This window comes from Orcinus orca, chromosome 6, assembly GCF_937001465.1.
Source record: "Orcinus orca chromosome 6, mOrcOrc1.1, whole genome shotgun sequence".
Lineage (NCBI taxonomy): Eukaryota > Metazoa > Chordata > Mammalia > Artiodactyla > Delphinidae > Orcinus > Orcinus orca.
The window spans coordinates 113,771,505-113,799,503 of NC_064564.1; the positions used below are offsets into that span (position 1 = coordinate 113,771,505).

Here is a 27,999-nt window from a genome sequence, read left to right on the forward strand (position 1 = left end):
GGCCACGCCCCCCGTGGCCCCGAGGTTGGTTGCGCGGGCGCCGGAGAAGGAGACGCTGTCCTTCCGCAGCGATGGGATCCTGGGTGAGTGGCGGCGGTCCGGGCTGAGCCCGCGGAGCAGGCGGGCGGCGCGGCAAGGTCCGGGACTGAGGCTTGCAGCGGGCGGGAGCCGTCCCTGAGCGGGGAACTGGGTAGGGTTGCAGGTGTCCCAGCTCAGCCGGACTAGAAGGGCCAGCGTTGGAAAGAGCAGGTACTCGGGCCGTGGGCGGCGCGAGAGGTGGAACGGAAGGTACCCGGTCAGTGGGAAGATGCCCGGGCCTGGAACATTGCAGAGATCGGAGCAGGGGCGCAGGTACTGGACCCGCGCTGGGCAAGTACCGGGATGGAAGGACCGGGTGCGCGGGCTGTGGAAGGCGGCGGCAGTGGGCACCTGGACGACCCTCAGGGATATTCCGGAAGTCGGGGCAAGAGAGGAGGGGGCCTGACCAGGGCATGCGCAAGGAATTGTCTGGGATGGAAAGAGCAGATTCTGAAGAAGGGGGTATTGCTGAGGTCCAGCGTGGGAGTGCTCAGTGCCGGTCCTGGTCAGACTGCTGAGGTGTCCCACCGGTGTGGAATGAACCGAGACTGGGCAGAGGGGACATTGCTGGGGTCAAGGCGGCATGAAGGGTGCTCAGGCTAGAGTCATTTACGGGGTGGTTCAGGGCAGGGGAGAAGGTGTCCGGGATGGAAAGCGTGGGCATCCAAGCTGAGAGGTTGTGAGTGCCCTGGTGGGGGTGGAACGAGGAGGTTACTGCCCAAGGTTACAGGGCAGGAGAGGTGACTTTCCCAGGTTGGGACGACATTAGGAGTGTCCACGTGGTGGGGGGACATTGCCATGGTCTTGTCATCACAGAGAAGAGGTGCAGGCTTCTCGCATTCAGCCCTGGGTCGTGCCAGGAGGAGGGATGGGGTATGGTTGGGCTGGATCTGGGTCCATCCCTGGAGTGAAGCTGTCTTGGGGTGGGTGTCATTACCTGGCACCTGCCACTCTTCCTCAGTCGGGGCAGCAGAGGCTGCTTTTGACTTTCCTGCAGGTAAATGCCAAGCCTTGGGGTCCCCCAGAGCTGAGGACATATCCCAGCTTGGCCATTTACTCAGTGACCTCGGTAGGCTTGATTACCTTTTGGAGCCCCAGTTTCCCCATCATTGAGATAAACAGTGCTTGCCTTGAGGGTTCTGTGGGTGACTAGACTTAAAACCCTCCATGGAGAGCCTGTTCCAAGCCTGGCCTGTTAAAGTAAGTGCTTGGGAAATAGTAGCCGCTGATCCTCTGATGTTCTTGTCTTCCCTCGTTCGTTCTGAGGCTTGGGCCAAGTTGGGGGTGGTGCTGAGAGAGCTGGCTTGTGACCATTGGAGGTCACATCGCTCAATTTGTAGCCTCCTGGCAGGATGTCCCCTACTCTACGTGCACACACACACACACACACACACACACACACACACACAGCCCTAGAGCTAACTGATAGGATCATTCATCCTTCCCACTCACTGAGGATAAGCCGTTTCTTGTGCCAGTCCGGTGACTTTGGCCGCCATCCCAGGTAGACAGGGTCCATCTGGCCTTCGTGGTCATTTCGTTTGAAGTCCCAGGAGACCCTGAAGGCCTCCTTGGCCTTGGTGGTGGTGGTCGGGGAGCTCTCTGCAGGATCTTGGGGACTGGGTTATATGTGCTCAAGCCACTTATTCACTGGCCTTGGAATGGGCTGTGGAGTACCCTGGGGGTCTCACAAGGCCCCAGGGGAAAGTTGCCCTTGTAGTCTGTAGTTCTGCTGAGGCTCCCACTTCCTGCTCCATGCCAGATTTGGCGAAAGGGTTGTGTTGAGCACAGGGTCGAAAGTCCGTTAGATCTTGGTCCAAGTCCTGACTCCGCCTGGTACCAGCTGTGTGGCTTTGGACTCCTGACTTAGCTTTTCTGAGCCTCAATTTCCTCGTTGGAAATTGGCAGGGGTGTGGGAGGTAGATCGCATCTACTTCATAGAACTGTAATGATTCAATGAAATAATGTATGTAAGGAACTCTGCACAGAATACCCACATACGGTGTAGTAGCTGTTATTATTGGAGGAAATACCCTGCTGTTTTCGTAATACGTCCACAGGAAGTACAACATTCTTGGTTTTGTGGGAGGTGGAAATGATGCAATGATTCTCACTCAGGGGTCTGACCCTTTAGGGACCTAAGGTTTTTGCTTAGCACGTGGGCCATGGGTTTAAAAAGATTGAGAAAGTGTGGTATAAAGCCCCAAGTTTGAGAGCGACCTATCCATCTCCCAGGCTCTGGGTCCTCACTTGGGCCAGCGTGCCAGACACTGCCTTCTCCCAGGGCTCAAGGTGGGCAGAAAGTCTGTGGGGCGTTTGGCTACCTTCCTGCTGGCAGGTGCAGAAGGCGGGGGCCTGGTTCCAGGCCTCGCATTCCACACGTGGGCTTTGCTCCCACCTCATCCCCCAGAGCACTCTTGTGTGTGTTTCTTTATGCTCACATGCACACACCCTCGTGTCTGACTTGGTCGTCTGTCTCTCAGCTCTGTGGAGGGACCTTCTGGTATGTGTGTCCCTGTCCTTTCGGGGCGTGGATGGTGCCCGGGACCCAGCCAGCAACCAGTTGAAGACGTTCTCCTTGGAAGCTCTCGGCCCCGAGGGCTCTCGCCTGGGGTGCCGATCCTGCCATGGCGTTCCGGAGGACGGAGGGTGTGTCCATGATCCAGGCCCTGGCCATGACGGTGGCAGAGATCCCTGTGTTCCTTTACACGACGTTTGGGCAGGTAAAGATCGGGGCGGGTTGTGGTCCTGCCCTTTACCTCTCTGGTCCCTGAAACACTGAGCCACTCATCCCAGGGTCCCTCAGCATCCAGGAAAGTTGGGCCCTCGTGATTGCTGTCCCAGGCAATCCTCTTTGAGCAGAGTAAGGAGGACTGGGTTAGGAGTCTGGGGTCCCAAGCCCGGTCTCCACCCCAGGCCTATGTGGACTCTTGACCTCAGTTTCTCAGTTTATAAAAGAGGTCAGTAATGCCTGCCAACTTGAAATGTTTGTGGCCGACCAGTCCTCTTGACACTTCCTGAAGCTCTGCCCTGTGGGATGCAGCCTCGCTCGAGGGGCTCCCAGTCCAGCAGGCAGAGTGAGGGTGGAGCAGGGGAGTGTACAGATGGACCATCGGGTAAAGTGAACGTCATTGTCTTTGAAGAGTGGAGAAGTGGGGTGGGCAGACCTCAGTTCCATTTCTGCCTCTCTGTCACCTTAAGCGTGCGTCCTAACCTGTGTGAGCTTCAGGTGCCTCACCTGGAAAATGATGGGCATTCGGACAGGTAACACAGGTGAAATCCTGGTGCGGTAGCTGGCATAGGTGCTCAGTCGCTGCAGCTGGTAGAATCCTGACCGATGGTGTTGGGTACACCTGCTGGACCCTAGATATGATCTCCTAGCCTTGTCATTTTGCCATCCCCCGTCCCCCTCTTTTACATCTCTGTGATCCAGGTTTCAGAGGCCAGGGCCCCCAACTCCCACCCCCACAGCCCCCTGCAGGTGGCTGCCTCTCAGTCATTCCTGGTCAGGAGGTATCCCCTGGGGGCCTGATGCCCCTCACGTGTTCCTCAGGGCAGCTCTCCCAGAGAGATGTAACTGGCTGCCTCCCTCTTTTCTTGCAGTCTGCCTTCTCCCAGCTGCGGTTGACACCAGGCCTGAGGAAGGTCCTCTTTGCCACGGCCCTGGGGACTGTGGCCTTGGCCCTGGCCGCCCACCAGCTCAAGAGGCGACGGCGGAAGAAGAAGCAGGTCGGCCCCGAGATGGGAGGCGAGCATCTGGGCACAGCGCCCCTCCCCATCCTCATGGCCAGGAAGGTCCCGTCGGTGAAGAAAGGTAGGTGTGAGGTGGTGGGGAAGGGCCTGACCTGGAGTCGAGTCTCAAGTGGACCCCTATTAGCTGAGATCTTGGGCTAGTGACATCCTGTCTCCAAGCTGAGTCCCTTTCACCTGGGAAGCAAGTCATTGTAAGGATTTGCTGGGTGATGTGGCCGGATGCACATGTCATTGGAAGCGATGGTTCTCATTATCTGAGGACACTTTGGGAGCCCTGGGTCCAGAGTGGGCTGGTGGGGTGCAGCTCCTCCGTCCAGCGATGGAAGTCCCCTGGCTCAGGAGCAGAAAGGGCCAGATGGTTCCTGAGCCTTTTGGTATTCTCACCATCCCCCTCTTTTTCTCTTTGCATACAGTAAGATTCACCCTTTTTTGAGTTTTGACAAACACTTGTAGTCATACAGTCACTACCACAGTCAAGAACTGTTGCTCTCAATCCCCCCGGGCCCTTGGTAGTCAGCCCCTTTCCCCTTCCCCCAGCTCCTGGCAGCCACTGACCTGTTTTGTGTCTGCTGGTGTGGCTTTGAAAGCCTCTTATGGGCCCGTTAATCTTGTAACCCAGTAACCCAGTGTATGCCGTGTACAGATCGCTTTCTAAGGCAAGGAGTCCTCAAAGGCTCTCATGTTGGAAGAAACTTGTTTTAAGAGGCAGAATCTCCTTCCGGGCTCTCCTGCCTCCTCGCTCTTCTGAGCTCCCTCTTGAGCGACGTGGTGGGGGGCACGGCTGCTCTCCCTCTGCTGGGGGCCTGACACCCTTCTCTCCCGTCTCCCCCGCCCACACTCAGGCATGGAGCTATCAAAGTGACAATGACTTTTTTAAAAAAAATTTATTTATTTAAATTTATTTTTGGAGGCGTTGGGTCTTCGTTGCTGTGCTCAGGCTTTCTCTAGTTGCGGCGAGCGGGGGCTACTCTTCGTTGCGGTGCACCGGCTTCTTATTGCGGTGGCTTCTCTTGTTGCGGAGCACAGGTTCTAGGCGCGCGGGCTTCGGTAGTTGTGGCACGTGGGCTCCGTAGTTGTGGCTCGTGGGCTCTAGAGCACAGGCTCAGTAGTTGTGGTGCACCGGCTTAGTCGCTCCGCAGCATGTGGCATCTTCCCGGACCAGGGCTCGAACCCATGTCCCCTGCGTTGGCAGGAGGATTCTTAACCACTGCGTCACCAGGGAAGCCCGACAATGACTTTTAATTATGAATTATCATTGCAAAAGGGAAGTTTTTGTCTTTTCAATTGGACAGAGAAGTTTGTAGACCAGTCTAGAACAAGACCACGAGACATGCTGGCACAGCTGGCTTTCCATTCTGCATTGACTCCACTGGAAGCCTGGAGTCGTTTCTGGACTAACCTCTTGCTTGCCTACTTTGTACCAGCACCATCTCTGGTTCCACCTTATTTTGCTTTCCCTACTTTTCTCACTTAAAAGAACCAAACCAAAACAAAACTATGTGTTTTGAAAAGTTGGTACCTCAAGTCCTTTTTCGAAGGAGGAGAATTCCAGATCAGTCAGGCAGTCAACAACACAGGGGAAGCTGAGTCAGGAGGGAGAAGTGGCTGGGCCTCATTCTCAGGCTTAACCCAGCAGATCCAGGCCCCTCCGGGCCAGGCCCTGCGCCGCGTAACGGGGGTACGGAAGTGAGCAGGACAAGGGGCAGGGGCCCAGCCCTCTGCTGCTAGGTGCACGCCCTGGGGGTGCTCTGCTGTCACCCTGACTTAGAAGGTCAGGACAGACTCTCAGGTGAAGACGGGGAGAGGGATCCGGAGCGGGCAGCAGCTGTGCGAAGGCTGGGTGGGGAGCTGGCGTGACCCCTCTCCTGTTCCTCACAGGCTACTCCAGCCGGAGGGTCCAGAGCCCCAGTAGCAAGAGCAACGACACTCTGAGCGGCATCTCCTCCATCGAGCCCAGCAAGCACTCAGGCTCCTCCCACAGCTTGGCCTCGGTGAGGGTAGCAGGGTGCCTGTCACGGCCTTGGGGCTCCGGTCTCTGCCCTCGGGGGCTTCTGGGCTGGTAGGAAGATGGGAGAAGAGGTTCCACCCATTCATTCGTTGGTTCATTCACTCATCCATTCGTGCAGACTTCCAGAGATTGTCAGTGATCACTGTGTGCCGGGCACTGGTGAGGGAAAGGTGGATAAATGCAGAAGAGAAGCTGTGATCTCTTGGGGAAGATACTTACCCATGAAAGTGCATTCATTCATTCATTCATTCATCAGACACTGAGCAAGCACCGGCTTTATGTCAGAGACTACTAGGCGCTGAGGATAGAGAGAGAAATAAGACAAAGAAGTTTATTTTCTCTTGGGGAACGGCTTTGGCTCATTCACTCGTCTAGTTGTTCATTCATCCAGCGAGCACTGAGCCCCAGCTCTGAGCCGGCCACTGCCCTGGGGACCCAGGCATGAGCAGGAGCTGGCTCTGCTCCCGCCTGGGAGGCGGGTGGCTGCTCGTGTGGGAGAGATGCGTGGGTGAGAGCCAGGCCCTGCCGGCCCGTATGTAATGGGTGCACGTTGCGTCCTCCCTATCTCACTTGTAGTGTAGACCCGGAGCAGGGAGGGGGTCATGCCTTTCGGGAGTGGAGCTCAGGGTGGGTTTCGTAGGAGGCTGCAGCTTCCTGGGTTGGGCATTGGCCTCAGTGTTTCCTCCTGCTTTGGCCATTTCTGTGACCCGTCCTCAGGCGCTTGGAGTTGACGGAAGCAGGCTGTGCAGAGGGCTCGCCACTGCGGCCCGGGGCTGTTTTCAGGGATGGTATTGCAGAGGGCACGTGGCGTGTGGTGAGGGGTGGGGGGTGGGGGGAGGCTCAGGGGTCCTGCAAAGGGTCCGGGAAGGCCTCATCCCTTATTCTCGGGTTCTTGCGCTACTTGGCACCCAGATGGTAGTGGTGAACTCATCCAGCCCCGTGGCTGCATGCTCGGGGCCATGGGACACCAGAGGGATGGAGGAGTCCGTGACCACCAGCAGCGGCAATGCTGAGAGCCTCTACATGCAAGGTACGGGCCAGGAGGCCGGCCTTGGGCACCCCCTGCCCAGCGCTCACCCCACCCCCGCGGCCGAGGCAGGGTAGTGGGGAGCGTGGCCTCCTCCCGGGAGCCTGGGCTGGGTTTTCTGGGTGCTGCTTTCAACCAGTTCCAAAACCACCCACCCCAGATCCCCGGCTCAATGGTTTCCAGCCATTTCTGGGCTGGGCAGAGTCTCCAGGAACAGATCTGGTCTGAATGAAGACCTGTAAGCTAGCCAGCCCTGAAAAAGGGGTCAGGACCTGGTCCACACGGTCCTGGCTGTTCCCATCCTTCCGGGCTCTCCTGCCTCCTCGCTCTTCTGAGCTCCCTCTTGAGCGACGTGGTGGGGGGCACGGCTGCTCTCCCTCTGCTGGGGGCCTGACACCCTTCTCTCCCGTCTCCCCCGCCCACACTCAGGCATGGAGCTATTTGAGGAAGCTCTGCAGAAGTGGGAGCAGGCGCTGAGCGTGGGGCAGAGGGGGGACGGCCTCCGGAACCCCGAGACCGCTTCAGAGGCGCTGTCCGAGGTAGGCAGTCCTCTCCCGGGTCTCTCCTACCCCCGGCCACTGAGAAGACTGGTGGTGTGGCTGGTGGGGGGGCCACGCTTGGGAGGCGTCTAGCAGCGCCGCCTTCTGCCAGCCCATCACGTCCTCCAGGATGGGAGCTTCCACTTGACCAGGATGTTGACCCAGCTAAGTAAGAAAGTTCACGTAAGGTGCATTAGCCCATGCCTGGTACTTGGTAATTACTGAGTAAACCACACTGGTGATTGCAGCCTGATCCTGACTACATAAAGAAAATAAGGGGGGCTTCCCTGGTGATGCAGTGGTTAAGAATCCGCCTGCCAATGCAGGGGCTTCCCTGGTGATGCAGTGGTTAAGAATCCGCCTGCCAATGCAGCCTGATCCTGACTACATAAAGAAAATAAGGGGGGCTTCCCTGGTGATGCAGTGGTTAAGAATCCGCCTGCCAATGCAGGGGATACGGGTTCGAGTCCTGGTCTATGAAGACCCCACATGCTGCAGAGCAACTAAGCCCATGTGCCGCAACTACTGAGCCTGCGCTCTAGAGCCTGTGTGCCGCTACTACTGAGCCTGCGCACCACTACTACTGAGCCCATGTGCCACAACTACTGAGCCTGCGCTCTAGAGCCCATGTTGCCACCACTGCTGAAGCCTGCGTGCCTAGAGCCTGCGCTCTGCAACAAGAGAAGCCCCCACTCACTGCAACTAGAGAAAGCCCGCGCGTAACAACAAAGACCCAACACGGCCAAAAAAAAAAAAATGGGGACTTCCCTGGTGGTCCAGTGGGTAAGACCCCACACTTCCACCGCAGGGGGCATGGGTTTGATCCTTGGTTGGGGAACTAAGATCCCGCATGCCCTTGGCAAAAAAAAAAAAAAAAAAAGCATTCTTGAAGGGCTGGAGGGAAATAGCCTGTGTTCATAGTTGATTGGGTCGCACAGCTTTTGTCTTGTCTTTTCTTTATACTTTTTTTTTTTTTGGCACAGTCCAAGTTTTCTATAAGTGAATATTTATCTCAGTATCAGAAAAGAGAGATAAAGTGGAAAAGCCAAAATAAAATTTTTTTTGTGCAAAACACACTAAATATATGTCCTAGGGTGAATTGTTTTGTAATAGTTAAAAAAGATGAAAACCTGGTGACTGTAAGTGCCCATCAGTAGGGGTCTGGAATACTAGGCAGCCTTTATGGTGGCACAGTGGTTAAGAATCTGCCTGCCTGGTGGCGCAGTGGTTAAGAATCCGCCTGCCAACGCAGGGGATACGGGTTTGTGCCCTGGTCCAGGAAGATCCCACATGCCGCGGAGCAACTAAGCCCGAGCGCCACAACTACTGAGCCTGCGCTCTAGAGCCCGCGAGCCACAACTACTGAGCCCATGTGCTGCAACTACTGAAGCCCGCAGGCCTAGAGCCCGTGCACTACAACGAACAGTAGCCCCCACTCGCTGCAACTAGAGAAAGCCCGTGTGCGGCAACAAAGACCCAACGCAGCCCCCCGCCCCCCCCCCCCAAAAAAAATAAATAAATAGAGAAAAAGGAGGGACTTCTCTGGCGGTCCAGTGGTTAAGACTCCGTGCTTCCAATGCAAGGGGCGGGGGTGTGATCCCTGGTTGGGGAACTAAGATCCCACAAGTCGCGTGGTGAGGCAAAGAAGAAAAATAAAAGGCTGAAGGAAGACTGTAGGGTTGTTAGGTTGCCTTCTCCACTCTATTTTATGAAGTGAGAAAAGCAAGATATAGAATGTGTATAGTGGCCCATATCTACACTTTTTTCTATTGAGATGCAGTTGATGTGTAGCACTATGTAAGTTACAGGTGTACAACATAGTGATTCATGACCCATGTGTACGTTTTATTTACTTTTTTTATTGAAGTATAGTTGGTTTACAATGTTGTACTAATTTCTGCTGATGTGTACATTTTTAAAAAGACATCCATCCTTGCCTACATATGCCTGTTGGTAACTGCTGGTGTGTATGTGCACTTTTATTTCCCTCTGGACAGATAACACAAGAGATTTTTTAAAAAATATTTATTTATTTTTATATCTTTGGCTGCATCAGGTCTTAGTTGTGGCATGTGGGATCTTTTGTTGTGGCACTCGGGCTTCTCTCTAGTTGTGGCTCAAGGGCTCAGTAGTTGTGGCGTCGTGGACTTAGTTGCCCCGCAGCGTGTGGGATCTTAGTTCCCTGACCAGGGATTGAACCCGTGTCCCCTGCATTGGAAGGTGGATTCTTAACCACTGGACCACCAGGGAAGTCCCCACAGGAGATTGTTAACAGTGATCTATGAGGAGAGGGTCTGCAGGGAAAGGAGGAGAAGGCTTTTCTTGTACTTTTTTGGTCGATGTTTTTTCTCATTCTGGGGGTTGTCTTTACACTTTCCTTTTTTTTTGGCTGCACCTCACGGCTTGCAGGATCTTCGTTCCCCAACCAGGGATCGAACCCGTGCCACCTGCATTGGAAGCGCAGAGTCCTAACCACTGGATGGCCATGGAATTCCCAATCTTTTCACTTTCTTGATGGTGTCCTTTGAAGAACAAAGGTTTTTGATTTTGATAAAGTTCAGTATATCTAATTTTTCTTTTGTCACTTGTGTCGTATGTAGGAAACCATTCTCTAACCCAAGGTGGCTTCCCAGAGAAAGAGCTGGCAGATCTGCCAAAGCTACAAGGCTCTGCTGGCCACACTGAGCAGCGTTACTAAGCAAGATGGCCAGCAGGTCTGGCGTCCCATGGGCTCCGCCAGGCTCTAGCTGGGTGCACTGGGCCACATAACCTCCTTGAGTTTTCTGTGTCAAGTGGGGTCATGGCAATCCCTGCCTCAAGGAAGCCCTGAGGCTGAACAGCGAGTTGCCTGTCCAGGGCTAGCGCTCAGTGAAAGGCAGCCATTACAATCTTACTGTCCCCCTCTGACTGCTTCCGCCCCTTTCTCCCAGTGGCCTGAGGCCCGACTTGGCCCTTGTCTCTTCCCCAGGGTCTGGTTACATGTACTTGCAGGATCTGGCAGCCTCTGTGGAAAACAGGGTCAGGCCTGCCCGTGCCTGGCCCCCTGGCCTAGAAGCTCCTGGGTTCAGAGGAGCAGTGCCCCCATCTCCCCACACCCTGGTGTGGAGGCCGAGGGCAGCGAGGAGGTCACTGAGGCCACAGGCTGTGGTGCCAGGGGTGCGATGCCTTCCCAAGTGCACGCGGTTAATAGGCACAGTGGGGTTGAACCCAGCTCTTTCTGGGCTCCTAACTGCCCTCTGATTGTAATAGCCAGCACTTACTGGCCATCACCATGGGCCAGTCTTGTAGGAAGTACTTTATATACCTTATTTCATTCACGTTTTCCCTAAAATCCTAGGAAGTAGGTTCTCTTACTTCAGTTGACAGATAAGAAAACCGAGGCTCAGAATGAGGGAGTTATTTACTCAGGGTCACACAGCTCGGAACTGGTGGCACCAAGGTCTGGACCAGGTCTGCTCGGGTCTAGAGCAGCGCTGTGCAGTAGGAGGTCATGTATCTTATTTAAAATTTTCTGGAGACCACATTAAAAAGCAAAAGGAAATGGGTGAAATGACTTTTTAAATTTTATTTATTTAGTTTTGGCTGCGTTGGGTCTTCATTGCTGTGCGCGGGCTTTCTCTAGTTGCAGCGAGCAGGGGCTACTCTTCGTTGTGGTGCATGGGCTCTAGGCACGCAGGCTTCAGTAGTTGCGGCACGTGAGCTCAGTAGTTGTGGCTCGCGGGCTCTAGAGCGCAGGCTCAGTAGTTGTGGCGCACGGGCTTCGTTGCTCCGCGGCATGTGGGATCTTCCTGGACCGGGGTTCGAACACGTGTCCCCTGCATTGGCAGGCGGCTTCTTAACCACTGCGCCACCAGGGTAGCCCTGAAATGACTTAATAATATATTTTCTATAATCTAGTATATCCAAAATATTATCATTTCAACATGTACTCAAGATGAAAAATCACTGAGGTATTTCACGTTCTTGTAGTCTAGGGGGTTTTTTTGCGGGGGGATACTAAGTGTTTGAAATTGGTGTGTATTTATGCTTATGGCCCATGTCAGGTGGGACTGGCCGAGTCTCAAGTGTGCACTGGCCGTGCGTTGCCAGTGGCTCCTGTGTGGGGCAGCTCAGTCCAGACCTGTGCTTGCTGCTGGGCCTCAGAGCTGTCCCCTGTTTCCCTGGGGGCTGGGACCCCGTCATGGTGAAGGAAGGGGCCGTTGGCGTGGGGAGCTTGGGGGGCCTGGGTTGACCGTCATTGTTTTACCCACAGCCAGAGTCACAGCGAAGGGAGTTTGCGGAGAAGCTGGAGTCCCTGCTGCACCGGGCCTACCACCTGCAGGAGGAGTTCGGGTCCACCTTTCCGGCCGACAACATGCTGCTGGACCTCGGTGAGCGGGGCCGGGGCGAACGATCCCCAGGGCCCACGACCTCATCTGATCAGTGCCTCCCTGTACAGACGGGGAAACTGAGGCCCCACAGGCAGGAACAGAATTGGAATGAGGCCCCGGGAGTCCCTGGCCGGTGTGCCTTGCCCCATCCCCTTGGGAGCGGGCTTTTGGGGCTTGTATGTCAACATCTCCCCTGCTGGCTGTTCCAGGCCTTTGGTTTGAGCCCTATTCTGCGGGCACCGGGTGGGCGGAGGGTGGCTCACGTGGAGGTTAGCCTGTGCCGTTGCCCTGCCCACTGAGGTCAAGGGGTGTGACATCACTGAGATGGAATGAAGTTATTCAGCCAAGCAGCCCATGTTCTCCTAGTGCCTGCTGCGTGCCAGACCCTGTGTGGTGACTGTGACCCCCCAGGGCCCTTCCCTGGGGGCTGTCCGCCCCCAGGGGGCAACATCAGACTACTGAGTGTCGGGCTCCCTGGCTCTTCCAGTGATGATGACACAGGCCCAGTGAGGGCTGGCCAGGGTGACACATCTTCCACTTCTGCCCCCGTCCGAGCAGTCCCACTTCCTCTGGCCTCCCCGTGTGACAGAGAAGGCTGGTGGGGCATTCAGGGCTGTGAACCTTTCCCCAGTCCCCTTGAGTGTCCAGACCCCCTCGCCCTTGAGCGGGTGGGATGGAAGTGCTGAGTGAGGGGCCCTTTGGCATCAGAGGCCGTTTCAGCTTGTCAGAGAGGGGGAGCAACTTGCCCAGGGCCACACAGCACAGCACAGCCTGCCCTCAGAGCTCAGGGCCCACAGGCCTCAGGGTCAGGCGGTGCGGACGTGGCAGGTCCCCTGACGTGAGCACAGAAAATAGGAGCTTTGCTACCATCGGCGTCATTCGTCCAGAATCGGGCGTTGGGAGGCTTGGTGTACATTTAGCTCGATCGTGATTTCAGGAGTCTCAGCTCAGCCCCTCCCTTCCCTCTCTGCCCAGAGCGGACCCTCATGCTGCCCCTGACCGAGGGCTCGCTGCATCTGCGGGCGGACCATGAGGACAGCCTGACCTCGGAGGATTCCTTCTTCTCCGCCACTGAGGTGGCGTGGGTTGGGGGGATGGCTGCGGGGAGAGGGGTGAAGGCCGGGGCTCCCGTGCGGCTCCTTGGCGGGCGAGCACTGGGTTGTGGGAAGGTGAAGGCGTTTCCTCTGATGCGAGCAGAATCTGGAGGTCGCCAATGCTGCTCCCCGGGGGACTCTTCAGTGTTGCTGGAATGGGGAAGCCTGAGAAACCAGGGGTTGTAGGTCCTATGAGTGAGGGCAGGGGTCCCCGTCCCCAGCAGCTCCAGCCCACGCCGGCCTCTCCCTTCTCCAGACCGAGTGCTCATTGCTTGGTTAGTTTCCTACCGTGGCCACGTGTGCCAGGCGGCTGTCCTTTCCTGGGATGGGAGGACACGGGTGTGTGTCCAGTAGATGGTCCTTTCGGGAAGGGCACCCGGGATGGGGATGCTGAGAGTAGAACTCAAACCCGGGCCTCTGCCCTCAGCCAGCATTCCTGCTGTTCCCTGTGAAGTGTTGGCCCCTAGGGCGTACTCCGCCAGAAGTCCCCTGGGCAGGTGCCCTTGACCCACCCCAAGGCTCCGCCCCCACCTGCCAATGCTGCTGACACAGGCTTCCACCCTCTCCCCAGCTCTTTGAGTCCCTGCAGGTTGGAGATTACCCGAGCCCACTCTCCAGGCCTGCCGCCGCCTACGAGGAGGCCCTGCAGCTGGTGAAGGAGGGCAGAGTGCCCTGCCGGACCCTCAGGTGAGCATGGGAGGGAAGGAGGCAGGTGCGGGGGGGGGCTGTCCCCTTGGAGGAGGCTGGGGAAGCCAGCAGGGCTTGGTGGGGACCCAGCTGAGCCAGGCTGAGCGTGGGATGGTCTGGCCGTGGCTCCTGCCCCAGCTTTGGAGACCCTAGGATTGCCCCGGTACAAGACAGGCAGGTTTAGGGTTGACGATGACAATAACTAATTAATATAAGTAATTAAAATAACAATCATTCGTACATGTTCTAAGGGGTCCAATCATGGAAGCACGGTGGGCGCTGTCCCTAAGCCCTGTGTTCTGACACACTCCTTTAAGGAGCCGTCCAGAAGCCAGGCTTTGGAGACAGACAGACCCCGGTTCTCTCCAGGTCTTGCTACTTTGTGGCGTGTGGCCCTGGACAAGTCTCCTGACTTCTCTTAGCCTCAGTCTTCTCCTGTGTGGTATATTGAGGGCTCTTATCCACCTTAAATTAATTGTTCTGTATGATGGTCATGAGTCCCAGATTTAAGTATGTGTGTTTAAAGTTCACTGACTGAAAATGGCCAAAGGCCCCAGCTGAAGCCTTGGGGATTTGGATAAAGTGCCCAGATCAGGGCACCTCTAGCTGCCCCAGAAAGCCCTGCCCTGGCCTTGGGAGCAATTTGGCCATTTTGGTCCTTTGCTAGAGAGGGTCCTTTGCTGGTTGGGGCCTAAAGGAGGCCGAGGTCAGCCCGACCCCCAGTGACCACACCTGCCAGGGGCACCCAGTGCCATCGAGGCAGCCCGTCCTCAGGGAGCATCCTGTCAGCCCCTTCCTCGGGTTTGGGGGAAACTGAGGCCTAGAGGCGGGCAGCCACCTGCCCGAGGTCACACTACCAGGTGGAGGCAGGGCCACCCAGGGCTCCACCCTGACCCCACGGGGGTGTCGCTGGCTGGGGCCCAGGTGCTGTGACTCTGCGCTTCCCCTCAGGACAGAACTGCTGGGCTGCTACAGTGACCAGGACTTTCTGGCCAAGCTGCATTGTGTGCGGCAAGCCTTCGAGGTGGGTGCGGTCTGGGCACGCTGGGGGGATGGGGGCAGTCAAGCAGGCTCCTCTGCGTGGATGGCCACCTGCCCAGCCCACGGTGCTGCCCTGTCCACGGCTTGGGGGGGCCGCCAGCCTGTCAGCTCACCGCGTCCCTCCTCACCCCTTAGGGCCTCCTGGAGGACAAGAGTCACCAGTATTTCTTCGGCGAGGTTGGCCGGCAGATGGTGACGGGCCTGATGACCAAGGCTGAGAAGGTAGCAGGGAGTGGGGGGCTCTCTTTTCGGCTCTTCTTCCCCCTGCGTTGTTTGTTTTTTGTATCTTTCTAACTTTTATTTAGTTCTGTTAAAAAAAAAAGAAAGAAAAAGAAAAAACCCAATCTAAAACCGAGCTGATGAGCTCTCACTTCATCCTGCAGGCCATAGGAGAGCAGGGAAAGGGTTGGGGTTTTTTTGCTCCCTGTGCTAATTCTGAAAAATACGGATCTGTCTTGCCTCTTATTTCTGATTACAGCATGACGCAGTTTTACAAAGTTCGCCGATTATGAGATGCAAACCGTACAGGGTCTCCGGGAACCGCACTTGCCAGGGGAACCCCACTTGCGCACGTTCTGATATATGTTCTCCTACTCGGTTCCATAGACTCTAATCTTTGAACATTGTAGTTTAACTTCCGAAGCTTGGTTTGTGTTCTACGGGCTGTTCTGCAGCTTTATTTTGTTCTGTAAGAGTCCATCTCGTCCATCTTTCCGTGTCAGTAGATGGACCAGTTGTGTAGTATTGTGTCGGGCGGGTCGGCTCTGGTCCTCCCAGGGACGGACATTTGGGTTGTGTCTGACTTTTCCAGAATCACAGACACTGCTATTATACTCAGTCTGTTTATAATCAGTCCTCTTTCGGTACCGGTGGGATTTTCTGTGGGGCAAAGCCCAGGTGTGGCAAAGGCCGCGTCTTGGGCACAGATGTTTCCAAGGCTGGCAGATCTTGCCCGTTTACCCTCCGAAATGCCTTAACAACTTGAGCCCCTCTCGGCAGTATAAGGCTGTGTCTCCGTACATCTTGGCCAATACTGGATATCAGTATAGGCATACCTCGTTTCATTGTGTGTCTTTTGGCTTCATTGTGCTTTTTTTTACAAGTTGAAGGTTTGTGGCCACCCTGTGTCGAGTAGGTCTGTTGGTGCCGTTTTTCCAGTAGCATTGGCTCACTTCATGTCTCTGTCACATTCTGGTAATTCTCGCCATTTTTCAAACTTTTTAATCACTATTGTATTTGTTATGGTGATCAGTGATCTTTGATGTTACTGTTGTAATTTTTTTTATTATTAATTTTTATTGCAGTATGGTTGCTTTACAGTGTTATGTTAGCCTCCACTGCACAACAAAATGAATCAGCCAGGGCTTCCCTGGTGGCGCAGTGGTTGAGAGTCCGCCTGCCGATGCAGGGGACGCGAGTTCATGCCCCAGTCTGGGAAGATCCCACATGCCGCGGAGTGGCTGGGCCCGTGAGCCGTGGCCGCTGAGCCTGCGCGTCCGGAGCCTGTGCTCCGCAACGGGAGAGGCCACAACAGTGAGAGGCCCGTGTACTGCAAAAAAAAAAAAAAAAAGAATCAGCCATACACAGACGGATATCCCCTCCCTTTTGGACTTCCCTCCCATTTAGGTCACCACAGTGCCTTAGGTAGAGTTCCCTGTGCTATGCAGTACGTTCCCATCAGTTGTCTATTTTATACTTAGTATCAATAATGTATATGTGTCAATCCCAGTCTCCCAGTTCCTCCCACCCCACCCCTTTCCCCCTTGGTATCCGTACATTTGTTCTCTACATCTGTGTCTCTATTTCTGCTTTGCAGATAAGATCATCTGTACCATTTTTCTAGATTCCACATATTCGCATTATTATATGATATTTGCTTTTCTCTTTCGGACTTAACTTCACTCTGTATGACACTCTCTAGGTCCATCCACGTCCATTGTAATTGTTTTGGGGTGCCACAAACCACACCCATACAAGACAGCGAACTTAATCAATAAATGTTGGGTGTGTTCTGACTGCTCCACCGACTGGCTTTCCCCTGTCTCTCTCCCTCTCCTTGGCCTCCTATTCCCTGAGACACCACAGTATTGAAATTAGGCCAATTCATAACCCCACAATGACCTCTAAGTTTTCAAATAAAAGGAAGAGTCGCATGTCTCGCACTTTAAATCAAAAGCTAGAAATGGTTAAGCTTAGTGAGGAGGGCATGTTGAAAGCTGAGACAGGCCAAAAGCTAGGCCTCTTGTGCCAAACAGTTAGCCAAGCTGAGAACGCAGAGGAAAAGTTTTGAAGGCGATTAAGTGAACACATGACAGTAAACATGAATGATAAGAAGGCAAAACAGCCTTATTGCTGATACAGAGAAGGTTCGAGTGGCCTGGATAGAAGATCAAACCAGCCACAACATTCCCTTAGACCAAAGCCTCATCCAGAGCAAGGCCCTGACTCTCCTCAATTCTGTGAAGGCTGAGAGAGGCGAGGAAGCTGCAGAAAGAAAGTTTGAAGCTGACAGAGGTTGGCTCATGAGGTTTAAGGAGAGAAGCCGTCTCATAACATAAAAGTACAAGGTGAAACAGTTAAGTGTGGATGAATTAATCAAGGTACTACACTAAACAACATCTTCAGTGTAGACGAACTAGCCTTCTATTGGAAGAGGGTGTCATCTAGGACTTTCATTGTTCGAGTGGAGAAGTCAATGCCTGGCTTCAGAAGACAGCCTGGGGCTTCCCTGGTGGCGCAGTGGTTGAGAGTCCACCTGCCGATGCAGGGGACACGTGTTCGTGCCCCAGTCCAGGAGGATCCCACATGCCGCGGAGCGGCTGGGCCCGTGAGCCGTGGCCGCTGAGCCTGCGCGTCCGGAGCCTGTGCTCCGCAACGGGAGAGGCCACAACAGTGAGAGGCCCGTGTACCGCAAAAAAACAAAAAAAAAGAATTATGCTAAATCTACCCTGACTGTTCTCTATAAATGGAACAGCAAAGCCTGGATGACAGCACATCCGTTTACAACATGGTTTACTGTTGAGACCCACTGCCCAGGAAAAAAGATTCCTTTTAAAATATTACTGCTCATTGACAATGCACCTGGTCACCCAAGGTGGATGGAGATGTACAAGATTGATGTTTTCATGCCTGCTAACACAACATCCGTTCTGTAGCCCGTGGATCAAAGAATCATTTTTGACTTTCAAGTCTTATTATTTAAGAAATACCTTTTGTAAGGTTACAGCTGCCATAGATAGTGATTCTTCTGGTGGATCTGGGCAGAGTAAATTGAAAACCTTCTGGAAAGGATTCACCATTTCGGTTGCCATTAAGAACACTTGTGATTAGTGGGAAGAAGTCAAAATATCGACATTAACGAGAGTTTGGAAGAAGTTGATTTCAGCCCTCCTGGATGACTTTGAGGGGTTCAAGACTTCAGTGGAGGAGGTAACGGCATGTGTGGTGGAAATAGCAGGAGAACTAGAATGAGAAGTGGAGCCTGAAGATGTGACTGAATTGCTGCAACCTCATGATAAAACTTGAATGGATGAGGAATTGCTTCTTATGGATGAGCAAAGAAAGTGGTTTCTCAAGATGGAATCTACTCTTGTTGAAGATGCTGTGAAGATTGTTGAAATGACAACAAAGGATTTAGAATATTACATACACATAGTTGACGAAGCAGCAACAGGGTTTGAGAGGATTGACTCCAATTTTGAAAGCAGTTCTGTGGGTAAAATGCCATCAAACAGCACTGCGCGCTACAGGGAAATCGTTTGTGAAAGGAAGAGTCAGTAGATGTGGCAAACTTCATTGTTGTCTTTTTCTTTTTTAAAATTAATTAATTAATTTTTTTGTTTGCGTTGGGTCTGTTGCTGTGCGCGGGCTTTTCTCTAGTTGTGAGCGGGGGCTACTCTTCATTGCGGTGTGCCGGCTTCTCACTGCGGTGGCTTCTCTTGTTGCGGAGCACGGGCTCTAGGCGCGCGGGCTCAGTAGTTGTGGCTTGCGAGCTCTAGAGCGCAGGCTCAGTAGTTGTGGCGCACGGGCTTAGTTGCTCCATGGCATGTGGGATCCTCCCGGAGCAGGGCTCGAGCCCATGTCCCCTGCATTGGCAGGCGGAACCTTAACCACTGCGCCACCAGGGAAGCCCCACTGTTGTCTTATTTTTAAGAAATTGCCGCAGCCATCCCAGCCTTCAGCAACTACCACCCTGGTCAGTCAGCAGCCATCAACATGGAGGCAGGACCTTCCACCAACACAAAGATTATGACTCACCAATGGCTCAGATGATGGTTAGTGTTTTTTAGCAATAAAGCATTTTGGAATTAAGGTATGTACATTGTCTTATTAGACATAATGCTATTGCACACTTAATACACTACAGTGTAGTATAAACATAACGTTTATACACACTGGGAAGCCAAAAAAATCCATGCAGCTTTGCTTTATTCACTGTGTTGGGATGGTCTGGAACCAGACCTGCAGTCTCAACGAGGCCTGCCTGTCATTTTTTTTTAATATTTATTTATGTATGTATGTATTTATTTGGTTGTGCTGGGTCTTAGTTGCGGCAGGTGGGCTCCTTAGTTGCGGCTCCAGGGCTCCTTAGTTGTGGCATGCGAATTCTTAGTTGCGGCATGCATGTGGGATCTAGTTCCCTGATCGGGGATTGAACCTGGACCCCCTGCATTGGGAGCGTGGAGTCTTAACCACTGCACCACCAGAGAAGTCCCTGTAATCTTTTTCATCTTTGTTTCATCCATTACTTTATGTTTGTTGGATTATTAACAAGGTTGCATACATTCTCATGTTTATTTGGCCGCTTGTGTTTCTTTTTTTTTTTTTTTTTTGATGGGTTTGAGCAAAGCTCTTGAACCCGCCTCTTTCCTCTGAGTCCTTCCTCCTCATGGGCTGGGCCTAATGTGAGGTAATCGTTCTGAAATGTCACCTCTGACACATCACCCAACTGCTTAAAACCCACCCTCGCTCCCACTGCCCTTGGTGTAAAGACCAAGCTCTGCTCTGTGGCCTCAGGGCTTCTGGTGCTCACAGACTTCCTCCCTGATCTGGCCTCTGCAGATGCTGGTCGCTCAGCACCTGGAACGCTGTTCCTCAACTCTTTTTGTTGTCGTTAGTTACCTTGTTGTAAAATACGCACATAAGAGTATCAAAAGGTAGGATGTGTACTTCCCTGGTGGCGCAGTGGTTAAGAATCTGCCTGCCAATGCGGAGGACACGGGTTTGAGCCCTGGCCCAGGAAGATCCCACATGCTGTGGAGCAACTAAGCCCGTGCGCCACAACTACTGAGCCTGTGCTCTAGAGCCCACGAGCCACAACTACCGAAGCCGCGTGCCACAACTACTGAAGCCTGCGTGCCTAGAGCCCATGCTCCGTGACAAGAGAAGCCACTGCAATGAAGAGCAGCTCCCACTTGCTGCAACTAGAGAAAGCCCGCGTGCAGCAACGAGGGCCCAACGCAGCCAAAAATAAATAATTTTTTTTTAAAAAGTAGGATTTGGGCTTCCCTGGTGGTGCAGTGGTTGGGAGTCCACCTGCCAATGCAGGGGACACGGGTTCGTGCCCCGGTCCGGTAGGATCCCACATGCTGCAGAGCGGCTAGGCCCGTGAGCCATGGCCGCTGAGCCTGTGCGTCCGGAGCCTGTGCTCCGCAATGGGAGAGGCCACAACAGTGAGAGGCCCGTATAACGCCAAAAAAATAAAAAATAAAAAATAAATAAATAATAAATAAATAAATAAAAAGTAGGATTTAATGAATGGAAAGATGAACCCCTGTGTACCAGCCCCCAGGGTAGAAGGTGGAACACATACCAGTCTCCTGAAGTCCCTGTCCCACTCCCTCCTTCTCTTCCTTGGTCACCTGCCTTCTGAATCCCAGCTCTTTCCCCAGGAGAACCTCACCTGACTTGTCCCCTGGGTCCCGAGAGCCCTTGGGCTCATCCTGCCCAGTATGGCCGCATCACCCTGCATCCTCATTCCTACGAGGGCCAGAAGCCCCGCTCTTCTGGCACAGGTGTGTGCCCAGCCCAGGGCCTGGCACAGGGCAGCTGCTCCATGAACGTGAATACTGTTGGCTCTGCGTATCCATGGGTTCCACGTCTGCAGGTTCTGCATCTGTGGGTCCAACCAACCTCAGACTGAAAAATACTAAAAAAAAAAAAAATCCAGAAAATTCCAAAAGGCAAAAACTTGGATTTGCCATGCACCAGCAAATTATTTATTTAGCCTTTACGTTGTACTAGGTGTTATAAGTAATCTAGAGATGATTTAAGGTGCAGGGGAGGACGTGCTTAGGTTATATGCAAATACTGTGCCCTTTTATAAAAGGGATTTGAGCATCTAGATTTGGTACCTGCAAAGGTCCTGGACCTAATCTTTTGCAGATTCTGAGGGACTCATTATCCTCCCAGCAGCTGCCGTTTGCCGAGCAGCACAGCGAGCCTGGTGCTTCACTCACATTTCGTCACCTCCGGTAGCTCATTTGATCCTGATGTCTCCATCTGCTCGGCCGAAAAGGAAAGTGAGCCTGGGGAGGTAGAGGGGCTTGCCCGGTCACTAAGCAAGGTTAGGGTGGAGCCGGGATTTGAACCCCAGTCAGCCTGAGCCCAGCCATGCCCTTAGCCTGTTCTTTGTGGCCTCCCCAGGAGGGTGAAAGGACGAACAAGTGAAGAAGGGCAAGTGAGGCTACAGCAGGTGTCAGGGGCTTTAGTGGATGGCCGATTTCTGCGGGTGCTCCCAGAAGGGCCCAGAGGCTCGGCTTTTTTCTCTCTGGCCTCTGCACCACTACAGGACTTGGCTTGATTTTATTTATTTATTTATTATTTATTTATTTGTTTGTTTATCGGCTGCGTTGGGTCTTCATTGCTGCATACGGGCTTCTCGTTGTAGTGGTTTCTCTTGTTGCGGAGCACGGGCTTTAGGTGCGCAGGCTTCAGTAGTTGTGGCGTGTGGGCTCAGTCATTGTGGCTCGAAGGCTCAGTAGTTGTGGCTCAGGGGCTCTAGAGCACAGGCTCAGTAGCTCTGTGACATGTCATGTGGGATCTTCCCGGACCAGGGATTGAACCCCTGTCCCCTGCATTGGCAGGTGGATTCTTAACCACTGCGCCACCAGGGAAGTCCTTGGCTTGATTTTGATTAAGAAATCAAGAAGAGGCTCGGCTGGCTATCTAGCAGCTCTTGAGCGCCAGACCCCACTCCCAGCCCTGGACTGAGTGGTAACTGACAGCCCTGTCAGGTTTTTCTAGGCAGCAGAGCTGCGGTGGCCTCTGTCTGAGAAGACGCCAGCCCCTGCACACACCAGGCTCTGGAATTGTGGAATCAGGCCGCCTCCTTGCTATGCCTGGGGCCAGACGTGAAGCCTCCCCAAGCCTCAGTCCCCTACTGTGTAGATGGGCGTGTCCTGGGGATGTCACGAGCTGATGCCAGCGGCCATCAAAAGTGTCAGCAAGGGCCAGCCCACATCTTCAGCTTCGTTGTCAACTTTTACATATGAGGAAACTGAAGCTCGGGGAGGTTAAGGCACAGCCCAGGGTCATCCTAGCAAATTCTCTTTAAAACTTAATGAAAATAGTTTTAAAAGAGTATAAAAATGGGAGTTCCCTGGCGGCCTAGTGGTTAGGATTCCAGGCTTTCACTGCCATGGCCCGGGTTCAACGCCCAGTCGGGGAACTAAGATCCTACAAGCCGTGTGGCATGGCCAAAAAAAAAAAGAAAGAAAAGATTATAAAAATGACTCATGCTGGGCTTCCCTGGTGGCACAGTGGTTGAGAGTCTGCCTGCTGATGCAGGGGACACGGGTTCGTGCCCCGGTCCGGGAAGATCCCACATGCCGCGGAGCGGCTAGGCCCATGAGCCATGGCTGCTGAGCCTGCGCGTCCGGAGCCTGTGCTCCGCAACGGGAGAGGCCACAGCAGTGAGAGGCCCGCGTACCGCAAAAAAAAAAAAAAGTAACAGGAAAGTCAAAATGTCAAAATCTCAGAGCATCAAAAAAAAAAAAAAAGACTCATGCTAATTGTAAAAAAAACTAAGATGATGCAAAAAAATTGTCCCCAACGCCACCCTGTTCACATTTTGGTGAACATCCATCCAGTGCCCCCTCTGCCTGTGGTTCTTATAAATGGCATCAACCTGCCCTTGCTGCTCTGTGTCAGTTCCACTCTGCCAGGCTCTTGGGCACATCAATGATCTGAAGCCTCAGGATTCATATCTGTAAAATGGGCACAATATTGGACCATCCCTCATAGGACTGTATGAATTAAATGAGTTGATCCACGTTAGATCAACCCTGGCGCGTACTAGCTTTCCACGTCTGTGAATTACATCTGTGTCTGCAAACTTTGTCGTAAGCCCCAGCTAAGCCTCCCAGTCCCAGAGAGTGAAGAATTCCTCCTGTGTGCTGACCATCTCCGTTCCTGGCAGCATTAGTCCTATACACTATTTATTGCCTGATTGTGTTACACAAACGAGCTTATTGACTCCCCCAGAGTAGCCCCAAGTGTGGGGCTGTAGCTTCTCCCGTTTCACCAGTGAGGCCGATGATTGCGGAGATCTGAAACTTTGGCGGCTGGCTCGACCTCACACCCTTGCGCATCCTTCCAAAGCGAGTGCCTTCTGTGGCATGTGCACATCTTTTGGAAGGCGGTCCGTTGCTCAGTAACGAGCTGGTGTGAGACATTGCTTGGTGCCCCTGGTGCTGCATCCCTCCGGGACGTGCCCTGGGCGCCGCAGAGGTGTGTGGAGGCGGGCACAGGACACTTCCTGCCCCATTCTCTCCATGACTGCTACTCAGGGATTGGCCTCGGCCCAGCCTTGGTGTGTCCCTCTTGCACAGGCCAGCTTGCCCCTGTGGGTCCAGTCCAGTTGCATCTTGGGGCCTCTCCCACGGCCAAAACAAGCTCTGCTTCTCCCCCCAGAGCCCCAAAGGCTTCCTGGAGAGCTACGAGGAGATGCTGAGCTACGCCCTGCGGCCGGAGACCTGGGCCACCACGCGGCTGGAGCTGGAGGGCCGAGGGGTGAGTTGTTTGTGCTGAGCCTCGGTGTCCTGGGGTTCCCTGCACCTGAGCTCCTCGAACCGGGTGGAGGTGCCTGTAGGAGCCCTGCCTTGATTCCGAGGCTCTGAGATGGCTCCGTGGCTGCGAGAAGCCCCCATTCCTGCCCTGCCTGCCCCAGGCCCCTCCTCACACCGCCTGGTGTGCCTGCTCAGCCCGGTGTCCCCACCCGCTCTGCCCTCAGAGCACTGCTGCCCCCCGCAGGTGGTGTGCATGAGCTTCTTCGACATCGTGCTGGACTTCATCCTCATGGACGCCTTCGAGGACCTGGAAAACCCCCCGTCCTCGGTGCTCGCCGTCCTGAGGAACCGCTGGCTGTCAGACAGCTTCAAGGAGACGGTGCGTGGCCGCCCCACTCCCAGGCACACACACGCTCACGTGACCCCACGCGTGCGCCTGGGCACCAAGGCTGGCTCCCCACCCATCAGGGAGCAGTCACGCCACTGGGATGCTGCCCGCCGCTGTGATCCAGGGCTGCTGGGCACACCAGTCCCCTGCCCTGGAGAACTTCCCACAGGATCCCCTTGCTCTCCTCTGACCAGTGTAGCACGGAGGGACGTGCACTTCCCTTCTGCACTGTGGTTTCACTTAGGCAGTCTACTCATTTCTGGGCTGCCATTCATTCTGTTCCATTTGAATGCATTAAATAAGTTAAAATACAGGGGAAAGAAAAAAGGGGTACAGCAGGAGAGCATTGAGCACAGGGTGCCTGCAGGGTGGCCGTGCTGTGTGCCATGGGGATGGTCTGGAGAGGGGTGGGGCGGGTCTTTTACAGGCAGTAACCATGGATCCCCACAGTCACTGAGTGAGGTGGGGCTGCTGAGTCACGGCCATTTCACAGAGGAGGAATCTGAGGCCCAGAGAAGACTGGTGGCTAGTCCAGGGAGCTGCCCAGTAAGGGTTAGAGTAGGATTCAGATTCAGGTGCGCCTGACTCCTAATTGAGGGCAGGGAGACGACAGAGCTCAGACAGCCGTCCCTATCTCCCTGCTTGGGGTGGGATGAGCTGGGGGTAAGGGCCTGGTCCTGGACTGGGGGTGGCTAGCGGCTGCCGGCCCGGCCTGTTAGTCTGACCCCCCGGGGGTTCCCATCTTTGATTTAGGCCCTGGCCACTGCTTGCTGGTCTGTCCTGAAAGCCAAGAGGAGGCTGCTGATGGTGAGTGAGCTGACAGGGCCCCTGGGGAGCGCCACATGGGGGCCTTGGGTGTGGTGCCTAGCTCAGTTGACCCTGCCTTTGGTGTGTGCTGGACCCCGGTCTAGGGGCAGGACGTGTGGGCTGGGCAGAGGAATGGGGCTCGTGCAGGGAGGTCTTACTGAGCCCCCAGGCCCTGCTGCACCTTTTGGCCTTTGTCACAGCACCGGCCCCCTGTCCTGCCATTACTGCTCCCTTGACCAGGAGGGCCTCAAAGGCACACGTAGATCTGTTTCATCTTCCCACCCAGGGCGCATCACAGAGCAGGCCACTGTGAAACGTCAAAGGAATCAAAAGCGGGGAAAGGGTGTCTTCAGAGGGAGGAAGGGCACGTGCAGAGCAGTGGTGGTTGGCTTGGCGGAGGCGTCTCGGCGGGGCAGGCAGAGCCTCCCTCCCGCCCATCGGGCTGCATTACCTGCTCTCCCAGGCGGCGACCGGCTGCACTCTCCGGGCTGCTGCGATCCACTGTTCCCCTCTGCCAGCCTGGCTCTGCTGCCCAGCTGATACCATCTGCCACTGCCACATGCTCTGGGCACTTCCTGTGCTGAGCGCACCCCGGGCCACTCGCGCAGCCCTCACCACAGCCCCAAGGTTGCCCCTATTCTGCAGAGGTGAAAACCAGGGCTTCGAAAGCCCCAGTCATGGGAGTTCCCTGGCAGTCCAGTGGTTAGGACTCGGCGCTTTCACTGCCAGGGCCTGGGTTCAATCCCTAGTCGGGGAACTAAGATCCTGTGAGCCGCGTGGTGTGGCCAAAAAAACCAAAAAGCCCCAGTCACCTGCCCGGCATCACCTAGCAAGGACAGTAAAGAAGCCCCGGCTCTTAATACGACCCCAGGGCCTGGCTGCCTCACCCTGCCTGGGTCCCAGCCCTCAGCCTTGCCACCCTCCACAGGTGCCTGATGGCTTCATCTCCCATTTCTACTCCGTATCGGAGCATGTTAGCCCCGTCCTAGCCTTCGGTTTCCTCGGACCCAAGCCTCAGCTCTCTGAAGTCTGTGCTTTCTTTAAGGTAAACAGGGAGCTCCATGTCTGAGAGCTTGTGCTCCTTCCACTGGGAGCCTGACCTGGGTGGGTCCAGAGGAAGCCCCGGGAGGGCAGGAGCTGAGGACAGAAGGGGCTGGGTCAGGGCTCCAGTGGTGAAGGAAGAGGCTTTGGGTGGCCCGGACGACCTCAGCGCGGGGGGTGCAGGGGCCCCGGCCCAGGCCCAACACCCGCCCTCTCCCCCAGCACCAGATCGTGCAGTACCTGAGGGACATGTTCGACCTGGACAACGTGCGCTACACATCGGTGCCGGCGCTGGCGGACGACATCCTCCAGCTGTCCCGGCGCCGCAGCGAGATCCTGCTCGGCTACCTGGGGGCGCCGGTGGCCAGCAGCATTGGCCTGAACGGTGTGCTGCCCCGAGATAACGGGCCCCCAGAGGAGCTGCAGTAGCGGTGGGTGTGGACCGGCAGGAGTGGCTGGCTGGTCCTCATTCACGTGGCTGATGGCAGAGAGAAGGCCTTGGGGTTGGCATTGGAGGCCTGGGTGTCTGGCCGTCAGCAGTGGCAGAGCCCAGGCCATGGTGGCCAAGGGTGCTCGCCCCTGACCTCGCCCCCACCCCAACCTCCATCACCTGGAATCCCCGAGGCCCAGGGGATAAACTTCCTCTGAGCGGCGTGGAGCCCCGAGGGCCCTGCCTCAGCTGTTCGTGGGAAAGCAGAGGCTGGACCAGTGGCCAGTGGGGCCTGAGGGATTGTGAGGAGAATCAGGACAGGCAGAGATGGGATGCCCCGGGGGTGGGTGCCCAAAACCCCCTGCCACCCCAGGGCTGCTGAGTGGGGCTGGGAGGGTGGAGGTGAAAGAGGGGGTGGCCGGGCGCTGCAGTGGAGGAACCTGGGCTGGACAGTCTCAGATCCAGGCATCTGCCCGGCCAGTCCTGACGGCCTGCTGCCACCCAAGAGAATGTGCTGCTCCAGAGATGGGAGGGTGGGAGCCACAGAGTGTGGCCGGGGGGCACCTTGGTGGGCGGCGGGCCCGGGCCATCCAGAGGCGGGCCCGCTTTCCTTGCGTTCACGTCAGGGCGGGGACCAGGCCCTTGAACAAACCCAAGCACTGAACCGGGACAGCGTCCTCTGACATACCCTGGCCCTGCCAAAGGCCGTCACTTCTCCTCCCACCTACCTCTGCCACCACCAAAGACGGAGGAGGTGGGGCTGGTCCCCTCGCCCCTGCCCCGCCCTCTGTGAGCCCGGAACTCCCCGGCTGGTGCTAGGCACTGAGCTGGAGGCTCTGACCACGGGTCACCAGGAGCAGGGCCCCTGGAGTGAGGGGGCCCAGGGGCCACATCAGGGGAGGTTAGAGGATGTAGGCGGCTGGACCAGCATCAGGACAAGAAACTTGCCTGGCACTTTGCCTTCAACTCGATGACAAATGCTCTCAAGCCGTGTAGAGCCCGCCTCCCCGCTGGTCCTGCAGAGGAAGGCCGGCGGCATTTGTAGACTCACTTCTCTTACAGTGTTTTCACCTGAGGTGGGATGGGCTCTTTTATTTATTGCCTTAACACTTTATTTTGAGGTCGGCCCCTTTCCAGGTGGAGAGGCCTACAAGAGAAACAGACTCCTGGTTCTCCACACTCTGGAGTTGGGACTGGCTCAGACGGCGGGGGTGGGCACCCTCCCCTGAATGGCAGAGGGGTCCGGGGCGGGAGGTGGTCTGGCCCTTGGGGGCGGGAAGGAGGGGGGATGGGAGAGGGCCCACTATCTCTGAGCCCAGTCCCTCCCCCACGTGGTCCCTCCTGCCCCCCAGACTGTAGGACCGCTGTACACTAACTGTGCTTCTGGCTGCAAACCCACTTCTCTGGAGTCGCTGCCCTGGACGGAGCAGCCTCCTGGGTGGGAAGGACCTGGGCAGCCCCTCCCTCCTGACATTCCGTTCATTTGCACTTCCCCGCGCTGTGAATGTAATCTTGGGCCTGGGCCCCCCCCCCCCCCCCCCCCCCGCTGCTCTGATTCGCTCCCAGAAATGCACACAGAAGCGGCATTTTCATTCTGTCTTTGTTTACACGTCCACGCACTGCCTCCCGCACTTGATTTGTTGCAGCTCCCCACTTTTGTACGGTAGGGCGTGTGCACGTTGACTCAGAGTCAAATAAATGATTTAATGATTTCCTTCCACACTGCTG

The 27,999-nt window shown here is 55.2% G+C and overlaps 1 protein-coding gene and 1 long non-coding RNA gene across 5 annotated transcripts; one reads left to right on the forward strand and one right to left on the reverse strand.

The window, feature by feature from the left end:
- On the forward strand, positions 1-27,993 carry MIGA2 (mitoguardin 2). 4 transcript variants are annotated; one of them, XM_012532818.3, is made up of 16 exons: positions 1-83; positions 2,562-2,801; positions 3,682-3,892; positions 5,710-5,822; positions 6,752-6,869; positions 7,296-7,405; positions 11,658-11,775; positions 12,751-12,851; positions 13,441-13,556; positions 14,508-14,580; positions 14,733-14,819; positions 23,511-23,609; positions 23,850-23,984; positions 24,747-24,800; positions 25,729-25,845; positions 26,064-27,993. In XM_012532818.3, the coding sequence occupies exons 2-16, from the start codon at positions 2,706-2,708 to the stop codon at positions 26,268-26,270; spliced, it is 1,755 nt and encodes a 584-aa protein (XP_012388272.1). In that variant the 5' UTR covers positions 1-83; positions 2,562-2,705; the 3' UTR covers positions 26,271-27,993. The 4 variants fall into 4 exon arrangements, with proteins under 4 accessions (XP_012388272.1, XP_049567805.1, XP_049567803.1 ...); XM_049711846.1 differs by lacking the exon at positions 1-83 and adding an exon at positions 112-249; XM_049711847.1 differs by lacking the exon at positions 1-83 and adding an exon at positions 331-351.
- LOC125964901 (uncharacterized) lies at positions 14,910-18,856 on the reverse strand. The gene is made up of 2 exons (XR_007478239.1): positions 17,353-18,856; positions 14,910-15,993 (listed from the first exon to the last, which is right to left on the reverse strand). It is a non-coding gene; the product is annotated as an uncharacterized LOC125964901 (long non-coding RNA).
- Positions 27,994-27,999: the final 6 nt, after the last annotated feature.